The sequence below is a fragment of the Larus michahellis genome, chromosome 3 (genome assembly GCF_964199755.1).
Source record: "Larus michahellis chromosome 3, bLarMic1.1, whole genome shotgun sequence".
In the NCBI taxonomy this organism is placed as follows: domain Eukaryota; kingdom Metazoa; phylum Chordata; class Aves; order Charadriiformes; family Laridae; genus Larus; species Larus michahellis.
Window position 1 is genome coordinate 9,418,968 of NC_133898.1, and position 17,742 is coordinate 9,436,709.

At 35.7% G+C, this 17,742-nt stretch overlaps 1 protein-coding gene across 7 annotated transcripts in view; it reads left to right on the forward strand.

The window, feature by feature from the left end:
• USP34 (ubiquitin specific peptidase 34) overlaps window positions 1-17,742 on the forward strand; it is a 135,631-nt gene that overhangs the window by 31,461 nt on the left and 86,428 nt on the right. For 6 of the 7 annotated variants that reach the window (XM_074578510.1, XM_074578512.1, XM_074578513.1 and 3 more), the window contains 3 exons: window positions 3,571-3,638; window positions 11,324-11,516; window positions 16,774-16,835. In XM_074578510.1, the coding sequence (XP_074434611.1) occupies window positions 3,571-3,638; window positions 11,324-11,516; window positions 16,774-16,835 (323 nt within the window). Of the gene's footprint in view, window positions 1-2,844; window positions 2,903-3,570; window positions 3,639-11,323; window positions 11,517-16,773; window positions 16,836-17,742 lie in introns of all 7 variants that reach the window. The other variant, XM_074578515.1, reaches the window with a different exon arrangement.

A 17,742-nucleotide genomic window follows, 5' to 3' on the forward strand; every position in this document is an offset into this window, starting at 1 on the left:
GAAAATTTTTTATCTTCAGATTTTATCTGTCAGTTCGCTATGGAAAGTATAAGAAAATGATTTATGTGTAATGTGCTTTATTCATCCCCTTTCCGCGTTTTGGTGTCACTCAGAGTACTTGTCAGCAGTGCTCCTGAATTTCAAATGCAATATGGTTTATTGGTTCCAAATGAGGAAGCTAATCTTTTTGACAAAATACATTTTACCTTGCATATATTAAAAAATAATATTTTTTTCTGTACCTCTACAATGGTGCATAAGCTTCTAATTTTTCTTTTTCCCTGTTTCTTTTTGTATCATCTCGCTATATAATTCATACAACTTAAGTAAATATAAATAATTTAATAAATGTTTCTGTTTATCTGGGAAATGATGTACCAAACTCCAATAAAACAAAAATAAACCTTCACAAAACTATTTTTTGTGAACAAAGTATTGGTGATCTCCGTGAGAACTCTGCTAATTTGACTTGTCTTTACCCCAATGCGTTTGAGTTTTGGGGATTTATAGATAGCGTGAGATTTGTGGATGACCCTGTCGATAATAGCTCAGCGGAGACCTCTGCAATGTCAACTGTTAACTGGTTCACAACATGTAAAGGCAGAACTATAGTGCACAGTAGTTCTTAAAGACATTTTCACAGTCCTACCAACCCTTGAGAATGGCAGTTAAGTAGGCATTATTGTAAAGACTCCTAGAAATATCCATGCTGGAATTTATTTTAAAGTCTGAGAGAAGAATTGGTTGTTTACTACTACCTTAAATATTTCAAAAATATTTTCAGAAAGATTGTAGTGCAGATGAAGCAATCAATTTCTTATTAAAAAGTTAGGCTTAGTAGTAAGGTCCAGGAAGTGGAACAGGTGAAGTTGGAAATAGTAAACAGCAGCCAAAGAAATCATTTGCTAAAAAACCCATAACATTAACCTTTAATAGACAAAGCTGCATAGTGGTGTGGAAAGCATTTGCTCTGTTTCTCCCACAAAGGAAGGTGAATATCTCATTAAGTGCACTCTACAGGTGCATGTAAGAGAAGACCATTACCACAAATTAGGAAGGCCTGTGGGGAACTGAGCTGCTTGTTTGTGATTACTGGTGTCTCCTTTACATCCAGGACATTAAAATTTTTGAAAAGATGTTTCATTGAATTTTTTTTTTATCCAGCAAATCTCGAGTGAGTAAATGTCTTTGTCTGACAAGCTTATGTTTGTAGTAATAACACCAGCAAATGTAATATAATGCAATTTACTTTACATGGGAGTTGGCTAGTTGGTACTCTTGTTTTTAATCCAGCTCATGGCTCTGCGAGGTGCTTTCTTAGCAACCTGTGTTGTGGAAGGACTATTCCTTCTTAGGATATTTCTTTCCTGTCTTTTTTAGTTAGATACTTGGTTCTTCCCAAATTTCATATTCTGTGGTATCTGCTCAGCTTAACTACCTGTGTTGTGGTGGCCTTAAAAAACTAACAGATGCAGAGAAGTCCATGACCTACAGCTTGTTCTGTGGAGAACTTAAACCTCACTGAAAAAGCCTGTCATTCCATCATTCTGTATGAGTTCAGTTTTGTGGATGTTGTGGAGGAATAACTGCCCGCTCAGTGGAGGTGAATTAATTGAAATAATGCTGATGGTTTCCCAAACGTTGCTTTAATTTTACTGTATGAAACTTCAAAACTCAAGTCAGAAGTAAAAACTGTTGAGAGACACACTGCCTTTTGGAAAAGAATTACCTATGATAAAGAGCAAATAATAACCCAGAAACCTCTGAAGCTTGAAAATAGAACAGATGCAGTAAATACTTTGTTTTAAAAGCAGGTGGAAGCAAAAAAAGGTATGATGAAAGCTGTGGATTTTTAATGTAATTTTATATATGTTATTTTTATGTCATTTTAGATATTTTGTGCTACTTTATTTAAAAAATTTAGTATATTTATAATTGAGTTCATGATGAAAATTACATTTTCATTTATAATATGTGAAATTATCCATTAACTCAATTGTGAGGATGAAAGTTGTATGTAATGCAAGTATACAGATGAATGAAATGACTTAGAGCGAAAATTACTATGAACAATTAAAGCTGTAAAACCAACGCTTCCTACTTCTATTTCACAAAGAAAGATATTCGCTTTTGTGTTTGATACTTGCATATGAAAAAGAGCACATCGTTGTGTTAAAAATCAAATTGTGGAAATGCAGTAGTATGTTTGTCATCCTTGCAGTTCCTTGTCAAAATAGTATTTAATTCCTGTTTCTAGAACAGGCATCTTTTAGTTACACTTTCTATCTTTGGGATGTTAGCCTTTTTTTCTTCTTGAGACTGCCGATAGGATCAGAAGCCTATTCCAGACGTCGTCTTTTTTGCAACGTGAAGATTTGGCTGGTTTGTCTTGCAGAGTAGGTTGGTATTGTTACTGCATAGTGTTAGTTGCATTGTAAAAAGTGAGTCTGAAAATATTTTTTTCAGAAATGACTCTTAAAATCACTTGGCTAATTCAAAAAATGTTTAAAATAAATGCCGGTGATAGAGTTTTACTACACCCCGATATTTTTTCCATCCTGGCAAGGAGAATTTAGGTTTTCTGCATCCAGAATTTTCCAAAATCCTGGTGAGAATTCAGTCCTTAGGCAGAATTTATTGCATCAGTTGCAAAGATGAACCATTCTCCTAAGAGCAAACATGGAGATGTAAATCGAGGTGATGGTTTTGAGTGACTGGCGCTGTTAGCTGTTCACAAGATTTGTGTGTGCCCATGGTTAAAATTGTGTGAGTAGTAGTAGCAGCTGCTAATGTTGCATCTGTGCTAGATCCCTTACCTGGCACGTAGTTGTCTCTCTGTAACAGGTTTAACAGGCTCAGCATTCCTTTTTGAAATGCAGATGGAGCTTCTGACTTTGCCTGTGTAAGTAGTTTGGTTGCTCCTCTTTTCCTCACAGCGGTGTTAAATAGCTGTTTCAGGGTTTTTTTTCTCGACATACATTTTCTTCCCGCAAACAGTTTTGCAAAGGTGGTAAAGGCAGAATGGTAAATATGGGAATGCAAATATGGTAGTAAAAAACTGTTCTTAATTACCGGTTATAAAACATAATTTTATTTTATAGGATATATAAGCCGTAAGAAGCAAAACATCAACACAAGTCAAAAAATTTTACTTGATTTAGGAGAGATTTGCAAGGAACATAAAGAATGGAATAATTTTCGTGTAAACTTTAAAAGAAACAGAAACCCCACAAGGCTGAGTAACAGTTTTTCCTACTGAAGAAACTACAGAAAATTCAGAAATGAGACATCTGGGCAGTATGATACTATTCATACAAAGTTTATATTTTCCAACTGACTAAAGTCAAAGATGTAACTCCTGTTTATAAGTCGCAGAAACGTTCCTCTGATTAACAGCTTTCCAAATTAGAAAATTAAGAAGTTGAAAGAATTGAAGTTGAATGAAAAACAACAAAGCCTTTTTCTAAAGTGGGGTTGCATGTGCAAATGTACCAGCAATAGTTCATTTTTTACCATTCTCATTAAATGTCATTAATGAAATTTTTATCTATTTATCTTTTTGCATTATAGATCAGAATATGGCTACACATCCCTGCTGTCATGCAGCACATTATACCCTTTAGGACTTATGTTATCAGGTAAATTTTTAATTTAAGAATTTTTCTCGTGGGATTTTTTGCCAGCACCTATTTATAATTTCAGCTGATACACTTTTAATTGTTCAAGTTGTTGCTCTGACTGTATCATTTCAACAAGGAGAGTGAAGGTAATGTTTAGAGTTAGTTTGGGCAGCTCCTTTTATCTATCTGATTTCAGTATCAATCAAATCAATCTTGTTAATAGCATTTTTAGTGTGACATCCAGCCCCGTTCTGACGTGTCATGTCGGGTTCAATTGTGATGCAGTTTCATTTACTGCAGTATCTTCATCAAACTTTACATAAAATTTGCAATGAGAAGATGTAAGTAGAAGAGCGATATGTAGTCATTGAGATTTCATATACTGAGTTTCTCTGAGTTTTAACACTGCTTCACATTTTGATGTTCTGTATTTCCAGCTGGCAGGAACTGAAGCGTGATCAAAAGTCTACTCGCACTTTTATGGATCTAAATATATCTAGTCCCAAAGATTTTCTTTACATCAAGCTGACTTCCCATGAAAAGCACTTTAAAATTAAAGTACTTATAAAGATATTTAATTATACAAGCAATTTCTTTTTATTGGCTTTCTCGGGACAATATAAAAAATCCAATGAGGTGCTGCTGAAAGTATCTGGTGTATGTGTGTCTGCCTGGAGGTGGAGGGGTGTGGTCACAGCTAATTCTCCTTCCAGTGGCCCAGCATTTAACTTTTCTGGTGCAGACAACCTAAAAGGCCACTGCTCTTGCATGGAACCACAGCTCCTCCAAGGCTTTGGATTTCCTATAACTGTAGTATTAGAAATGTGCTTATACTAGTAATAGCTTACTTCCCTGATAGCAATAAATGTGCCTGTACAGAAGATATTGTCTTAACTATACCAGTATATCATCACAGTCTTAATAAAAGTAATTGCATTGGCAACAAAAAAGTGCACAGAACAATGAGGCTCAGAACTATGTTTTGTGTTTAAAAATGCTCTGGTTTGAATTGTAAAGAATTTTGACTGTAAAAATTTAAGTACTGGCTTGGGTATTGATCTTTCTTCCTATAATATGGTCTCTACTAAAATGATACCAGCAGAGAGAAGAGTATTCTGATCTTTTATTAAAACATACCATTCTGGAGTTACAGTCCAGCCGTGTGTGCACCTTTACTGCTGATGTGTTATCTTTGAAATCTTACAAAGGTAATTATTAATCATGAAGCAGTCCAGGAAGGACAGGCAGAGAATCTTCAAGTTCTTGTCTCCATACATATTCCATTAATGGTTGTTCGTGAACCTGGGAATTTGGTCAATGAGCCTTACCTATCTTCTTGCAATGTATAGAAATTAAAAAGAGCCTTGAAGGATCGAGAATTGGAGATAGGCTGAGAAGAAGGAACTTGAGTGAGACAGAATAACACAGCTTGCAGTCTTTGTTGCTAATCCTCACTTGTCATCCTATAAGTATTTTATAACCGTAGCTGTAATAAGGGTCGCTGGAATGAACAGAAGATTTTTTTTCCTGTGTTCTCCTCATCTCTTCCTCTTTACCCATAGAATATTTGCATCTGACTTAAAATGTGATATGTCGGCAACTTCTTGCCATAAATAATGCCCTTGATGTCTGTTCTTAGCATTTACAGTACGTTCATGTCAATCAGAACGGTAATACTGATACAGGAGACACCTATGGAAAACACCATCAGTTTAGAGAAGGAAGGGGATGTTCTCCCAGTTCCTGTTTCTCACAACTGAATCCTGATGGGAGATGTGGGATTTGTTAACATTATGAAATGCAAAGCTTTGTTGGGGAAGATGCACTTGCAGAGTGGGACATGAAGCTCAGAGGCCGTATAACAAAAATAATCTCTGGTGCTATACCTTTATATGGGACAGAAGATAACACAGATGCCTTCGGTGAAAGATGAATTTCTTGATATATGTAGCTCACCCCATGTGGTTGTCAAGCTTACAGATCTTGTCTTAGCAGCTTGGGTCTCTAGGTCTCCATCTGCTTTTTACTTTAGTTAAAAAAAAGAAAAAGCAAACGTAATCCTGGGTACAGCAGCACAGCACCTTTGAAAGAAATCCTGCAATAGCTTCTGCTGCTGTGTGAGGTAAGAAAGAGGGCTCGGAGAGGGGTTTAGTCTAGAATGAGATCTTGGGGCTCTAATTGACTGTTAGTCCAAGTTGCTGCTCATGTAGATCCCTTGCAGAACTGAACTGCATGTTGGAGTGCTGATCAGCATAAGCAGAAAGAGACATCACCTGACTGGCATCTTAGCAGCATCTTTTATCAGATGAGGTTAACCTTTATGTTCCCGTCTGTGGTTATTTCTGCTAGGAGTGGATGAAGTGAATAGCAAAGTGTGTATTTGTGTAGAGACGGCCCCTGCTGGAATCTGCAAAGATCATGGACACAATCCCGTCATTATTACTGCTACTAAAAAAAGACTGATAAATGTTATTTTCTGCCTGGGGAATGGAGCACTAGCAATCCTATCTTGCCTCTGAAGGGTCTGTGTTTTTAAGCAGTTTAGGAAAGAAAGAAAGGACATGCTTTCAGTAAGGAGCAAAGTGGTTTTGTCCTTCTCAGAAGGAAGCTTTTATTGGTCCTAATACCTTAGAATTCTGCATTTCAAAGTGCAAAATTCTCATGAAAAAATAAGACACTTATTGACAAAGTGACTCGAGAAAATAAGTCATAACTTAAGGCAATTATAAATGAGGGCAAATTGTTGATGATGTCTCTTTATAAAAGCCCTTGGTTCCAGCTGACTTGCAGCTCAAGATCAGACATGAGGGATGCTGTACGAGGTTCCAGATATTGAATGCCTCGAGAAAGCAGTAGCTATAAACAGCGGTGTTTTGAGGACAATGGTTTTTCCACAGCAAGACGGTTGAAAGCGTCATGGATAGTTCTGTCCTTTAGAAAGAAGATGACTAGCAATGAAGTCCAGTTTTATGAGAAGTAAGAGATAGAAGTTGTATGTCTGATATTGTAAGTGCCTCTGTAAACCACCAAAAAGTGCTCGATAGTATCAAGGAAAAAGACCTAAAATTCTTCTTTCTTTGACATCCAGTTGGTATCACCTACTTAATGTTCCTCTGGCAAAATCTGAGAGCCATGTGTAGCATTAGCGCTGACCAGTATCCTATTTAGTCCTACCCCTTTTTTCCTCCCCTCCCTTTTTCCTCTCTCCTGCTTCAGGACCAATCTTGAGAGATATTTTTTTGCAAAGGATTTGTGTCTGTGCCCCAGATAGTGAGAAACAGAACATTCTCTGCCCAAGCACTTTGAGAGGATATTGGAAGTGGCAGTTTCTGCTGTTATCCGTGTCACCTCGGCACAGGACACAAGCGTAGCACTGCTGCATGCAGAGGAAGTGGAAGCTCCAAACAGAATTGTTGATCCATGATGCTTCCTGTGGAATACAGTGAGAGAGAACAGAGCCGAAAGAATTCAAATTACTCTTCTGCTTAAAAATAATTTTTCTTAAGAATTTGGGTTTTCTGGGAGTGCCCGAGACCACTCCTTGCTATTAACTGTCACGAAAAACTCCTGTAATAAGCCTTGAAGTTTTCAATTGCAAAAAATACTTCACTTCTCCGAAAATCTGAAGATTTATGCCGTAGGTACAAAGGTTAGGCAAGTCGGGAGACAATAGGCAGGCACTTAAATAAATTCTTCATATCACTGAGGGGTGCTGACTCATTCTGCTTGATATCCTTCTTGCAGCTGTGGTCCGAAGGAGTCAGATTAAGGGAAAAAAGATTATTTCACAGCTGAGTAGCTGAAGTCCTGAAGCATAAGATGTGATTGTAAGCGTTACATTAACGTGGAACTGCATGTGTAAAACTGAACTCTCTCTATCCCCAAATACGGCAAACTTAAATCGTTTCAGTAGACTGAACCTCATTTTTTTTTTTTAAATTAATGTGTATGTGTTGCTTAAATTTAGATAGTATATATATTTACTGATTATTTTAATTGTGCCAGGCTGGCAGGACAGATCCTAAACGTATATAGACTATCCTTTGTGTATATGTATAAAAAGAGGTATGTTTCTTTCCAAAAGTCTCATCTAGGCAAAAATGTCAGATTTACTAGATCACATAGATCCTAAAGTATCTTTGATACATTCCTCTAAGACTTAACGCTTATCAGAATCAAAATGACAAAAATTTATTAATTAAAAAAAATGATGGACAGAATGGAAGTTGTTATTAAGCCATTATATGAATCAGTCACATGCACATTTATATACTATATAGAGTTCTGATCATTCCATCTCGCAGACATAATAACAGAACTACCTGGGCCATAGGCAAGGTGACAGAGAAGGTAGGAAATAAAAAAAAAATTATACTGATAGGAGGAGAGACATAGTCTAGGATTTTTTTTTGACAGGGAGGTGGCTGTTATACAAGTGGTATGAAGACAATAAATAGGGAATGATAATTTGCAGTTTTTCAAAAATAAGAAATGGAGAGGATACAGTACAATTGTCGGGTTGCAGACTTAAGAGAAATGAAAGCAGATTGGTTTTCACACAAACATAATTGTGAAGCTAACTAGCATAGGTTAATGAGAAGGCCAAAAGTGTAAATAGAAAGAGGTAAGCAAATTTGAAGTAGTAGATAGGTTCATCCATTTTTTTAATATATGGTATAAGTCCTTCATCTGCTTTTAGAGTGGCTGTTTCGGGCTAAATGGACCTTTTGCCTTCTCCAGTACCTCTGCTCTTACGTAAAGCAATGCAGCAAATTTATAGTTAGCGTGAGGAAGGATGTGTGTTAATTGCCAGTGCTAGCTGAAGATTTCTTTTTTGTTAATAATAACATTCTACTGGTAAAAGCATAAAATGGTCCCAATTTACTGATACAGTCGGGCTGAGGCCACTGTATCTTTCCACAATAAAAAGTGAGGCTTGGCCTGCTCTGCAAGTTTCTGTAGTTTTAATTCTGGTATTAAAGATACGATCATATTTGATTTATGAACAGTTTAGTGTCAAGAAATTTTCTAGTGTAGCTGCAGTTATAGTCGTAAAGACAAGTATCCCATCTTCTACATTTCTACTGTGCCTGGTTAACCCAGTTGCATTAAAAAAACCAAGGAGGCAGGTTAACAAGTAAAAAGTGCTCTTTTCTCCCTGCCTTTAGGGCCTTGGCAAAACAGATTATACTGTTGAAGTGCTTCTGTAGCTGTGAAAATGCACCTACACGGTAGTTTCAGTTATTATAAAGTGGGATTTGTTTAAAACACCGTTTCTTAATGATCCTGTAATACAGGAAAACATGACACAAGTCTGATTCAGGCTTGGATTAAATACAGAAAACGCGTTGAAAGAGCCTTAAAAATGTTGTTGTAGTGTGAATTTGATGAATAAAAGTAGGTTTATACTGATACTGTTGCATTAAAATAGAAAACGTTTTTGTTACATAAACTAGATTAGTGTAGTGCCTTCACCAAACTCTCTAGCGTGAGGAAGACTTCAGGCGAAAGTCCTGTTACAGAAATGTAATGAAGCCACAAATGCACCTTTTTTTCTTTATATGTAGATCTGTGTCCGTTCCCCCTTGTCTGTTGCATACAGGCACTCTTTATCTGTCCTGTGTAGAATGAGAAAATTCATAGAATTTATTTTATCATCTTTGAGATCTTTAGAAATCCTTCACAAAACAGTTGAGTATGACTTGGTGTGCATTATGATCATTGAAGAGCTTTGGGAACTAGGGCTGAATATAGTTTGCATATAAAAATGGGGAGAGAAAACCTGGTCTGAGGTTGCTGCCAGTTATATCGAGATGATTATGTTTTAACATGGACCGATGCATTTTTCATCAGTGTAACTCCTCTCACCTGTCTGTAATTAAAGATAGCTCACTGGCTCTGGTTTGCTGATGAATTTTTTCAAATGAGTATCTCCTTCTCGTTGCTACTTTTCTTTTCCTTAGAAATCATAGCACAGAAGCATTACTTTCTTGCCATGATCCAATTTCGAGTGCTCCACATGAGAAGACAAATTTCGTAATTGATAACAGTGAAGGATCTGGTTGCCTTGGCCCTGAATGGTCCTTCTGTTGTCCTACCGTTACTTATCTGTGATTTCTATCACAGTTCTACAGTCTCTATGATTATTTGCACTGAAGTCTCTTTTCTATGTTTGACAATGTTAAGTATCATTTAAGTGTGTTTATTTTAAGGCGTCTACACAAGAGCTGTGAAAAAGGGCCTCAATGTAAATAAGAATCAGGGCCTTTATTTTTGCTTCTTAAAAAAAATATTACTGTTTATATGAAGTGAATGCTAAGGAATGGTGCATAAATCTAGTTAAGTGTAGTTTAATATCTCCTGTGTTTTTTTAAAAGATCCATTTATCTAATTGGCCAGTCTCCAAGGATAGATCCAGGCTTAGGCTGTCAAACAAATGGATTTTTAACGCGTTTCTGCATAGTTAAATCTAGTTTGGATGTAGTTGAAACTTCAAAATGCTGAAGTACAGCAGAAAAAAATAATTATGCTAACCTTGTATGTATGTACCTTTCACTGTGCAATCTTTAACTGCTTCAAAATAAGCTCAGGAAAGCTTTCTAAACATTTTTCTCTTGTGCATTGAGTTTAGAAGAAATTCTCAACTGTGTCAGTGTTTTATATGTGAACTCTACAGGCATTTCGGTGTAGATTTTCTTGGTACGCCTCGAACTTTTAGTTGCTTAGGTAAGAGTGAGGGTGCAGGAATTCTGGAAATTAATCCTTAAAAATCATTGTTTCTCCTGCCTCCCATCTGCAAAGAGCATCTGTGCTGAGTCTCAACACGCATGATTAGATGCCCCTTATCTAAGATGTCTGCAGTAGGAAGAATTTAGCAGTTTAAAATTCTTTAGCATTTTTGGTTCTGTAAAAATCCTGGGATCCCTGGTGATGCTTCACGTGTGTCCCTAAAGATGGCGATTACTGTCAGTAGAAGTAACAACTTGGGCACGTGTTCCTGTCCTAACCTGTTGCGAAAGTGGTACTGTGGCACGGGGAGTGCTGATGTACAAGCACAGACGCCATATGGTTACAGCGGAAAAAATGTGTGTACACTGCATTTACTCTAATTGTATCAGAACGTGATTGCACAATTATACTTCTCTTCTGACTGAGGCCACAAACAGGGATATCTTCACCTCCAGAGGATTCTCGCTGTGAGAGCATGCTGTTTGTTGTCCACTCACACTGTTTCCAGAAATTCAGTTTTACAATATGTTAAGTGTATCGTGACACTTCGCTTTTCAATACAGTAAATGAACATGATGCAGCTATCTGGAGAGGGCACCTTCCCATGAAACAGATTTGAGGTTAAGGCTTTCAACCTACATTTCCAAAGAACTTTGTGGGTTGCCTGTCATTTTGTGGAGTGAAAGAAATCTGGGAAGGTTTAAAATAAGAATTGTATTTACTTTTTAAAATATGAAGTTTATTTATTTTTTGAAATATAATTATATTTATAAAATATATATAAAAATATAATTCTGTTTTCCTATGGTGGTTTTTTTATTGTTGCCAACTTTTGATAGTGGTATTTTAAAACTTAGTACTCATACAGCTATTGGGAATATATATTTGCTATAATCAAGATGGTGTTCCAGGTATGTTCTAGTTTGACTCATACCTTTTTTTTTTCCCCCCCTTCCATTTGTACTTTATTCTAGGTATTTATGTAAACTGTCAGACCAGGAGTTGCGACAGAGTGCAGCCCGGAACATGGCAGATTTAATGTGGAGCACAGTTAAAGAACCGTTGGATACAGCCTTGTGTTTTGATAAAGAAAGTCTTGATCTTGCGTTTAAATACTTTATGTCTCCAACTCTAACAATGAGATTGGCTGGGCTGAGTCAAATAACAGTAAGAACTTTTTAAAAATATAAATAATATTTAGAAAAAATGTTTCTTGTTGTGTTTTACGAGTTACAGACTTGTTTGGGGGCCTTTTTTAATGTGTGAAAACGACAGAATCCTCTTATATGTGGTCTTGGGAAATTATATGGGAAATTGTGAAATAGGGTTCACTAAGAGATAAGTCCGAGTGAAGGCTCTGTTCTGCAGCACGTGGAACTGTAACACTTCTCCTGAACAATTTACCATGCTAAACAAAACTCTTATAAGCATATTTTGTGACAGCTATGTTGAAATTAAGTCCCTTGACATGGCTATATTTGTCATTTACAAAGGCTTTCAATCTGTTTGCAGTGTCTTGACTCTACTGTAATTAGCTGCTTCTTTGTATTGTACATACCTCTTTTTCCTGTTTGTTTAGTATAGTCTGTTGCTCAAGAGAGTGTATTTCTGCATTAATTAGCAGAAGACTGAATTGAATCGGTCTTTGTCAAATAGAAACAGGTTAAAATGAAAAAAGCCACCCTTCTCTTTCCCACGGAAATGCTCCACATTGCACCAGTCAAGATACTTTGTGCATCCTTTGTCATTGTTTCCTCCATCCTACACTGTGTTATAGCCATAGAGAGACAGGTGGACAGAAGGTCAAAAGGGAATATTTTTATTCATCTGAGCCTTTTCAATTTTGTGTTTCTTCTCATGCTCCTGTATTTAAGATTTATAGCTCGTATTGTCATGTTTGCCTCAATGCACAAAATGATGAGTGATCATAATCACAAAATGATAAAGGATTAATGCACAAACGATACTAGAACATGTTCTTTTTAAGTTTTATAGTATTTTTTGAACACATGTGGCCTTCTCTGTTCTAACTGGTTACGTAGTATCACTCAGTGACCACCTTCATCACTGACTGTCCGTAAATGCAAGTTTACTTAAGTTTAATTTTGCTTCCCACTATATTTCTATATAGAACTACTTACAATTGTTTTAATAAATAACAATTTAAAGTAACCTGGACGTATTCCCAGTCAGATTATTGGTGTTTTTTAACCAAAGTCAATACTTTATTTATGTAGGTATGTGACCTACTAAGTTAAAAAAAAAAAAGTCTGTGAACGATATCCACTCAGTGTTAATCAAATGCTATTGTACGGGTAACTGCGTTTGTTGGACTTGAATGCATTGTCTGTTCAGTTTGGCATTTATCTGAACGGAAACGTAACGCAGCTCATCAGGTAGAGATGCTAAAGCAAGACACAGAGAAAGTTAACTTGTGGAAGACATAGTGGCATTACTGTAAATATCATTTCTATACGTAAGTCATTTATATGACTTCATATGAATGCTACATATAATACACTCAGTGCCTGAATTCTAATCTTCTGTCATAATGAATTAGTGTTAAGTGGGTGTTTACACAAGGGCTCTTCTTGTGTAATGAGAAACCCACAGAGAGGTGATGAAGTCTTATGTGAAAGTATAACATATATTTTTGTTTTGATTTTTCATTGATGTATACTTTATTATTTATATGGCTACAGACATAATCTCTGGCAGATACATTTTAAAATATGGCTGTTAACTGAGCGTAAAAGTAACTTTTTTTTTTATTCTGCACAGTTTTGGAAAATGTTATTTTCAGTCTCGAATTTAAAGTAAATTTCCAATGTTTGCATCGTTCCAATTACATTAGATATTTATTCCTATAAGTACTTTCCTTTGATTTTGTACAGTTGTCCGTGTTCAACTACTAATGTATGTCTTTTTGTGTATCCTTACCCAAAGAAAGTCTGAAAATAAGAATGCATCAGTTCGTTTATTTTTTTCAGGCATGTAGTTCATTTTAAGAGAGTGTGAAATTGTCTAATTTTAAGTAGTTATAATATGTTTTGACCTGTTATGATTGATAAATGTGACTATAAAAGTGAGATTTTTTTAATAACAGACATGTATTTTTAGACTAAAACAAATAGGTTTTAGCTTGTAAAAAAAATGGAATATTGTTTGTTAATAAGCTATTGAGTCTTTTTTAACATGAATAGTCTCTAAAACTGCTCTTGAACTCTGATATTCCATTCTTCTTTCTAATTCAAATCAGGCAATTTTCTCTTTTGTTCTCTTTTTAAAGATCTTATGAAATGGTTTTTGAAAGAAGCATTTTTTGATTTATCTTGTTTGACTTCTGCGTTTGGGAAGCATTTTGGTTTATTTAGTTTTGTATGCCTTGCCTGGAACAATTTTAGTTGCCAGCTCTGTACAACTCTGAGTGTGAAATCTGAACCAAAATTTCCAGAAATTTTGACTGCCTTTTTACTGAAGTTTTTTGACCTCTTTGCAAACAAAGATGTGTTTTCAAAGATGTAGTATAGTTGAGCTTCATTAGTTAGTATTTTCACACAACCTTCTCTATTACAGATGTAAGTTCATGACTACTTTTTCAAGTTTCTTTTTTTTATTCCTGTCTTTGATGGCTAGTCAAATTTGTCAAAGTAGTTTCACTGAAATTTTCTTCCCAACAAACACTATTTCAGCCTCCTGGTTTGGATTTCAAGACTTCAGAACTTTGATACCCACAACTGCAAAATGTTTTCCTTTCCTGGACTTCCGTTTGCCAAAAGTAGGGCGTTTAGCATTGAAGGAATTCTTCATTTTGTGTTGCAAATAGATGTGAAGATTCAAAGAAAACTTTTAGCAAAATGATGCACGAAGTGTTTTAAAGTGTGAACTTTTCAATATGTGCTTCATTTCAAAGACAAGTTTCTTCTGAAAATTCACGTGGAAAGGTGACTCAGATGCAGGTTCTAAGTTCAACTCACAAGATCAAGACTAAAATAGTTTTGGTCAAATAATTTCTATGGCTTGCCTGATTGGTCCTTTTGCAAGATAAATGTACTTTTGCTCTCATCGTGGAGACAGAAATCTTTGACCAGAAGTATCGGTGAAGCTAAACAGATGAATGTCTTCTAACACGGAGGTGTTGATTTGTGTCTGCCAAGAGATTTTTTTTTTTTTTTTTTTTTTTTTTCTGTCTGACAGCTAACGTGACCAGTCCTAAAATTAAACCTTTCAGTTTCGTGGAACCTCTTGAGACCCAGAGAATACACGCAGTATGGCGTACAGGGATTATGTTTGCTTACCACCAAATATAGACTTGCCTCCCTTGAAGAGAAGCATATACAAAATGTGTCATATCATCTGACTAAAGTTCTTATTTACAAAACAAGGTTGAAGACAGACACACGAAAGTTAATTTTAGCAAAGTGGGAGCTGCAGTCATTGAATGTGAAGTTGGAAATAGCTACAGAAAAGAACAGGAAAATATAAACTAAAATATACCTGAAGCTTTATTTTTGTTGTTAACCTCGTTTCTCTTTGATTTCATCTCCCAGTTGTCTGTTGAGGTGGTTCAGCTCCAAAACACCCTCTTCTCTCTACAATTTCCTGACAAGCAGGATACGCTTTTTCTGCCCTTCCGCGTACAGATCAGTTGAAGTGCGTGAAAGTGAACGCTCAGAACTGATCCGGCCATCCTTCCCTTTTCCTTTTTCCAGCCCCTTTTTATTTGCTTTTGTGCATTAGTGAATGCAAACATGGTTGGGGTTTTCCTGACCAAATTCGGTGCAAAACTTGGAATAGTGGGTATTTATTCTTCTTGCGTTGTTTTCCTACGTAGAAAGTGTTACAACCTGTGATGCCTGGGTCTTGAGACAAGACTAGTTAGGGAGACGCCGTTTTGTTCTCAGCTTTCTTTGCTGAAGACGTTATACCTCTGCTCTACTTTATAGTTAACACATTTGTGTTACATTAATCAAGTGATTGTTTGGGCACAGGCCTCTTTAGTTTCTTACAATGTTTCACATATGGTAAAAAACCGTAAAAGTCTTTTATTCGCTCTGTCATTTCACGGTAACAAAACATGAAGTGAAAAAACTGTTGGGAGGTGCGTGAGAATAAGGCGGTGCAACACTGACCCGTGTGCACTTCGTATCGTGCTGTTGTGTCAGAATTCTAAGATTGTAATTGAAATTACTGGAATTTTCAAACAATTTTTATAATATGAAAAAGAGCATATTTTGTCAGAGTTTTTTTGAATGAGGATTTTGTGTGGCAAATTTGGAACAACATGCGACCATGGATTTAAAATGTATAACAGTAACAGTTTGATACTCTTTCACTCATTGATCCCTCTCAAAACATTTTCAATTGGGGGGGTAAGTCTTCGGAAAAGCCAGTGAACTTTCACTTCTTTATTTGACCCAATTCTAATTGGTCATTACAATTTCTTCATGAAGTTCTGTTCACATGTTTTTCCACTCCTAACTACGTTTCATTTGAAAGTATCTATTAATAACTTATCTATCAATAATTGTGTAATCAGGCTCTCATGTCTCACTAATCTTAATGCATATTTTCAGTTTTGTTTCTTCAAAAACATTTTTTCCCATGATTATTGTTGAGATTAGACACAAATAAATCTTTGTGTAAAGACTGCAGGAGGTTAGCTGTCACCCAAATCTGCACGTACCAGGCTTGTTTCAAGAAAGAAAAAATTAAATATTTTGACAAAGTTATGCAACAAGTTTAATTTGAATGTCAAACCCTCACATTACTGTGTCTTTAATTTGTTTGAAAACAAGGTGACAAGTTTTATTACATAATTTTAAATACGTTTTTTAAAATGTTTTGTACATGTAAAGAATTGGATGCGGGGCCATTGCTGTCTGGAAAATTGATGCCGAGGAAAAGAATGGAAGATAGATGTAAACCTTTAACGGGCTTTTCTTTTCTCTGGCATGTCCTGAATTTATCAGTTCAGATACCTTTCAAAGCTTCATTTTATATAAAAATACTTAATTTCCACTCTCCAATTTTGTAGACTTTCAGCACTGATAATGTGACAAAAGAAATCTTTGCATTACAATAATGGGGAAATTACATCTGTTTCCGGAGTATGCGTTTCATTTCTCATGAAAACCTCTGCAAAGTGACTGCTACACACCTTGCTCTGATTTCTGGAGTGGGTGGAGTTTTTAACATCATCTAATTGCTTTAGTGAAAGAAAAGTTGATGAAAAAAGAAAATTGATCCCTCTTGCCTGCTAGAATCTGTTGTTCAAATATTTGTCAAAGTGGATTATTTACAAATGTTGAAAGTACTAGAAAAAATTGTTTACTGTGACTAATACTATTTTTAAATATAAGAAAACTACCTCACAAAATATTTAGATAAAATTTTAATTTTTTCTTCCTTTTTCTAACTGTAGAACCAACTTCATACCTTCAATGATGTGTGTAATAATGAGTCATTAGTTTCAGACACCGAAACGTAAGTAGGAACGTTATTATGAATACTTTAAATGCGCTATACGATTGCAGTTCTTCTGTATTGTTGTTATGGATTATACGAAGTGGGGAGTAGTGATAATCCAGGGCGTTTATTAGAAATATTCTAATCAGGGGTTTAAAAAATATTTTTAGGTGGTAACTTCAAAATTATTTCTAAATGTTTCTGGATTTTTTCACTGTCTTAAAAGATAGAGTCAAGGTAACCTTTAGAAAAATGTAGATACTGAAATAATAAATACTTATAACAGGCCATTGTCTCCATTGTGATGTATAAATAAGAACCAACTAATTCATATCCAAGTAGTATTTTTGCCGTCTTCTCACTTCTGCTGATTATTTAGTTAACTAAGACTTGTCTTGCCGTCGCTGGCTCCCAGTCTCTTACTGGTTTTCCACTGAGTCTGTGAGGCGATGCTTTTAGAACTAGTTATTGTTTGTCTATTATTTGTATAACTCAGGTGTGTTGAACAATTTTAAAGGAGACTTCCATAAATCTTTACGAACTTTCATGCATAGGGTTCTATTCCAGTGAGGAAACATATGGATTTTTGTAGTAACTCTAAACTTCTTGTTAGAACTGTCTAGAATTTAGATGAAAGTATGTCTTTAAGTAGTTGAAATAACTTTTCTTTCGAAATAACAGGCAAAGTATGAAAAATCTGGGATTTTACTTGTGATATAGTCTTTATCTTGGGGTGTGATATACTCCACGTTTATCTTGAGGGTTGTATCGATGTGTGTATCTATCTCACTACAGGCACACGCTCTCCACTCTCTTTTGCTCATTAATGAGAAGTCTGTTACAGCAGGGGTTGCCTTGCTTTTCTGGCTGGGTATTTTTATTATAGATGGTTTTATTTTAACACCTGCTTGTTGAAATCTGGCAG